The sequence below is a fragment of the Ovis aries genome, chromosome 13 (assembly GCF_016772045.2).
Source record: "Ovis aries strain OAR_USU_Benz2616 breed Rambouillet chromosome 13, ARS-UI_Ramb_v3.0, whole genome shotgun sequence".
Lineage (NCBI taxonomy): Eukaryota > Metazoa > Chordata > Mammalia > Artiodactyla > Bovidae > Ovis > Ovis aries.
The window spans coordinates 54,699,578-54,704,757 of NC_056066.1; the positions used below are offsets into that span (position 1 = coordinate 54,699,578).

The 5,180-nt window shown below is 65.0% G+C and overlaps 1 protein-coding gene across 1 annotated transcript; it reads left to right on the top strand.

The window, feature by feature from the left end:
• The first annotated feature begins 291 nt into the window (after nucleotides 1-291).
• On the top strand, nucleotides 292-4,812 carry HRH3 (histamine receptor H3). Its single transcript, XM_027976436.1, has 3 exons — nucleotides 292-547; nucleotides 1,598-1,764; nucleotides 2,764-4,812. The coding sequence occupies exons 1-3, from the start codon at nucleotides 292-294 to the stop codon at nucleotides 3,691-3,693; spliced, it is 1,353 nt and encodes a 450-aa protein (XP_027832237.1). The 3' UTR covers nucleotides 3,694-4,812.
• The last annotated feature ends 368 nt before the right edge of the window (nucleotides 4,813-5,180 follow it).

Below are 5,180 nucleotides of genomic sequence, written 5' to 3' on the forward strand. Positions count from 1 at the left end.
ACGGACGCTCAGGCAGCGGCTCCGGCTCCAGCTCCGCCCCGGGTCCGCTCGGGCTGCAGTGCTCCTGCCGCTGGCCCGGTTCGGCTCAGATTCCGGGCCGGGCCCCCTGGGCGCGGCCCGCCCCGGCCCCCGTCTCGGCGCCCGCGGACCATGCGCCGGGCACCCAACGGGGAACCCGGCCGGGCCGAGAGCCCGCAAAGACCAGGCTCCCGGACCGGGGCCACTCCTGGCCGCCCGGCTGGCGGTCCGCACCCTGCCCCGCGCCCCCGCGCCCCGTGAGCCGGCGGGGCCATGGAGCGCTCATCGCCCGACGGGCCGCTGAACGCGTCGGGGGCGCTGGCTGGCGAGGCGGCGGCGGCGGCGGCGGGCGGGGCGCGCGGCTTCTCCGCCGCCTGGACCGCGGTGCTGGCGGCGCTCATGGCGCTGCTCATCGTGGCCACGGTGCTGGGCAACGCGCTGGTCATGCTCGCCTTCGTGGCGGATTCGAGCCTCCGCACCCAAAACAACTTCTTTCTGCTCAACCTCGCCATCTCCGACTTCCTCGTGGGTAAAGCCCCCAGCCCCCTCCAGAGTCAGGGGCGCCCAGCCGGGTCGGGTCAGCAGGGATTGGAACGTGGACCTAGGGTGCTTTTCCTCGGGGACACACCCCGCTAGGAAGCCAGGCCTGGGTAGGGGGTGTCCAGGACTTTGGGGAGGTGGGCACAGGCGAAGTTCCTTGCCTCCCGGGCCCCGGGACTGGGGCTGGGGAAGGACGTCCCCGGGGAAGGGGTCCGAGCGAGCGGACGCTCAGCAAGGCGCAAGGCTCTGCGGCCACTGTGCAGCGCGGGCTCCTGCGCCGTAGCCAAACAAAGGCTGCAGCGGACTCAGGACACGGGGAGGGTGCTGGGGGGAGGGTGCTGGGGGGAGGCTGGGGGGAGGGGACGTGGAAGGGAGATTTTTAGAGCCGTGTTGGGGGAGGAGGCCGCGGGGAAGGCGGGGTTGGGGAGATGCTCTGAAGCGCGCGCTCTCACGTGTCCGTGCGCTGCTGCCGGCTGTGACCGGGGGGGGGGGGGGGGGGGGGGGGGGGGGCGCAAGGAGGGGGCCGGAGCGCCAGACACCTGTTGGGGCTGAGAGGAGCGTCTGCCAGCTGCTCAGAGCGGGGCTTGGCGTTGGGAGCCGCCCGCATGGTAGCAGTCAAGTGCCCTTTGAGTCCGGAGAAATGTTTTCTCGGCTTCCGAGCTGATGATGAGGAGCTGCCCAAAGGCCAGGATAGGAGCTGGGGTGCAGCGGGGCGGAGAGGAAGGAAATTCTTCCTTCCTTCAGGCACTGAGAGGACTAGCAAAAGGCCAGGAATGACGCTTTGGGTCTCCTTGTGCCCAGTGGGCCCTACCGCTGGAGCTTTTTCCTGCTCCCAAGTCCAGGAACACAGTGGGGCTGGGGGTGGGGCAAGGGTTGGAGGCCAGGTGCAGGGCTCAGAGCATGCCTAGGAAGGAGGTGGAGGGGGGATTGCTGGTCCCAGAAAGGGGCCCATTATGTGACCCCAGGTCCTGCTTATCTCCCAGCTGTGGGGGGGTCTGACCCCAGGCCCCTGCCCAGCCATGGCCCTCCTTTCCCACAGGGGCGTTCTGCATCCCACTCTATGTGCCCTACGTGCTGACTGGTCGCTGGCCCTTTGGCCGGGGCCTCTGCAAGCTGTGGTTGGTGGTGGACTACCTGCTCTGCACCTCCTCTGTCTTCAATATCGTTCTCATCAGCTATGACCGCTTCCTGTCGGTCACCCGAGCCGTGAGTCTGGGATGTGGGTGCCCATGTTCACTCTCAGGGGGCAGGGTGGCCAGAGGCGGCCAGGAGACGCACCAGGCAGGGGGTACGGCCACTTCTGAATGGGCGGTGCTGGGTGGGCTTGGGGTCTGCTCACCTCAGGCACTCTGTAGCCACCTGCCTGCTCAGTAGCCATCTGCTGCCAGTAGGACGGGTCCTGGTTTGGGCAGAAGGGGCTGTCTGGACCTGAAGGAGGGGGTCACTCCAGCCTCCACCCTGGAGCAGGTCCAAAGTCCCTGGAACTAAGGGACTATCTGGGGCCAAGGGCCCTTGGTAGGACCTCCCCACGGGTGTGTGTGCCTCAGAAAGACAGGCTCCATGAGCTGCCCTGGGTGTGGGTGGCCACACTTAGGGACCCTGGACTGCCCACACTTCCCATGTCAGAGTCACGCAGGCACAGGGCTGGCGGCAGCACTGCCCCAGAGGTCAGTCTGGTGCCATCTCCTCTGACGGCTCTGCCAGGCTCCCTCTGCCAAGGCTGTGTGTGTCCTAGTCTAGGGAGGCAGTGGGTCAGGGTGCAGAGAGCATGGGTTTGGAGTCAGCCCTGCCCGTGGAGCCCCTCCACCTGTGGTCTTTCCTGCCTGACCTGAACCATCAAGAATGTGGGGACCAGGGTGGAGCAGCTGTGAAGATTAAATGAGATGATATCAAAGATACCGAGCACAGAGCAGGGCACACAATGGGTCCTCAAAGGACTGGACAGTGACGTGACTCCTAGGGAGCACACAGCTGGCAGGGGGATGGCTTGCAGGCAGCCTGGCACAATATTAGGATTCTGAGAGGCGGTTCCGAGCCCATGGGAGAGTCACAGGCCTCAGCCTACTGGGGGTTCGTGGAGGATAAGGGAAAGCGTCTTTGCTGAGGAGGGCCCTGCACAGAGGCCTGGAGGCTGCCCGGAGCTCTGGGCAGCACTGTGCCCTGGCTCAGTCCCCTTGCCTCCTGACCCAGCGTGTCCCGCCACAGGTCTCTTACCGGGCCCAGCAGGGTGACACGCGGCGGGCGGTGCAGAAGATGGTGCTGGTGTGGGTGCTGGCCTTCCTGCTCTATGGACCCGCCATCCTCAGCTGGGAGCACCTGTCTGGCGGCAGCTCCATTCCTGAGGGCCACTGCTACGCCGAGTTCTTCTACAACTGGTACTTCCTCATCACGGCCTCCACCCTTGAGTTCTTCACCCCTTTCCTCAGTGTCACCTTCTTCAACCTCAGCATCTACCTGAACATCCAGAGGCGCACCCGTGTCCGGCTGGATGGAGTGCGCGAGGCGGCCACCACCGAGCTTCCACCCGAGGCCCAGCCCTCTCCACCACCCACTGCACCCAGCTGCTGGGGATGCTGGCAGAAAGGGTGCGGGGAGGCCGTGCCACTGCACAGGTACGGGGTGGGGGTCAGCGAGGTGACCCCGGGCCCTGAGGCCGGGGAGGTGGCCCTCGGGGGTGGTAGTGGTGGGGGTGCCGCGGCCTCGCCCACCTCCAGCTCCGGCAGCTCCTCAAGGGGCACCGAGAGGCCTCGATCACTCAAGCGCGGCTCCAAGCCATCCGCGTCCTCGGCGTCCCTCGAGAAGCGCATGAAGATGGTGTCCCAGAGCATCACCCAGCGCTTCCGGCTCTCACGGGATAAGAAGGTAGCCAAGTCGCTGGCCGTCATCGTGAGCATCTTCGGGCTCTGCTGGGCCCCCTACACGCTCCTGATGATCATTCGGGCCGCCTGCCACGGCCACTGCATCCCCGACTACTGGTACGAGACGTCCTTCTGGCTGCTGTGGGCCAACTCGGCTGTCAACCCTGTCCTCTACCCGCTGTGCCACTATAGCTTCCGCCGGGCTTTCACCAAGCTACTCTGCCCCCAGAAGCTCAAGATCCAGCCCCACAGCTCCCTGGAGCACTGCTGGAAGTGAGCTGGCCTTCCATGGCACCCAGGATGCTTGAGGCCACTGCCATCCCCTCGAGGCCCTGGGTTCCTGGGCAGCTGGGCCTTCATGTACACCTGGCCGCCCTGCAGGCGTGTGCTCTGCCTTGTTTCTGGCCCACCCTAAATGCCATGGCAGCCTCTCAGACCATCCGCTGGCAGTGGAGGCAGGCTGGTGGGCAGCTGGAAGGGCCCCTGCTGCGTGAGCCAGAATGATGCCACCCAAGTCCTGCTGTAGCCCAGGAGGGACAATCCAGGGCTCCCAGCCACTCTGTCCACCCCCACGGACAGTGTGATGGCTGGTCATGTCCTTGTTTCTCACAATTACTGCTCAGTGTTCTTCCCAAAGCAAGTGCTTGGCGTGTGCTCCAGGCCTCTGGGGCCAGCGCTCGGCCCCTGCACGCACACACACCTGCACACGCCTGCACACCTGCCCTGTCCCAGACAAGCCCTGGCTGCTGGCTTTGCTGCTGTCCGTCCCCTGCTTGAGGCCGGACCCGGTCCTTCATCCTGCCTCCCTCCAACTTTATCTGCTCCCAAAGTGCCGGGCGCTCCCCAGGAACCTTGCTCGCTGCAGGTCTCTGCGTCTCCATTCTGGGTGTTTCAGGAAGACGGAGAAGAAGAAAACACGTCCGTGAACTCGGTGTTCCTTAGATGTTTAATCAAAAGAGACAAAACTGCTGAGGAGCTTGGGGCTGGATTGGCAGGTGTGGGCTCCCACGTCCTCCTTCCTTGTGTGCCACTTCTGGCTGAGCCGAGCCAGCTGCTCTGCCCGCCGTGCCCCCAGCTCGGGTACTGGGCCCCGACTGGAGGCTCTGAGGGTGGCCGGAGCCCCAGACGCTCGATTGTCCAGAAGGCTGCCCCTCCCACTCCATCTGCTCAACCAGAGTATCCCAGTTTGGGAGAGGGAAAGAGCCGAGCCCTGAGAGTCCTCTCAGGGCAGTCGGAGGAGCCCAGGGGCCAGGTGCCAAGCCCAGCAGAGTGGCTGCTTTGCCGCATCCCGTGCACTGGCTGGCGCTCTGCATGCTCTGCTCCCCGCACCCCTGCCGTGCTGCCCCTGCAGACCCTGCAGTCCACACAGTAAAGTGTATTTTTTTATTGGTGCTGATTCCTGAGGACTTCATGGGGGTGGCCAAGCATCAGCTGGAACCCACGGGGACACAGGAGTACCCAAGCGGGCATGAGATGCAGACCTGCCCCTCCCCACCACCTCAGTGTCTCTTCAAGCGGGGGAGGGGGAGAGAAGACAGCCGGCAGTAATACGAGGGTTTAACCCCAGTAAGGGACATGGTGCCCCAGCAGTGCTCTGCCCGCCACTCCCTCTCACTTCAGGCTTGAAAATAGACAGCACAGCCCCCACCTGCTGCAGCTTGTCTGCTCCAGGACAGAGGTTCTCACTGTTCTCAGCCATGGGGAGCTTTCAGGGGTGTAGGGGCTGGAGCCGAGCTCAAGAGGGTGACGGCCCAAGGTGGGGAG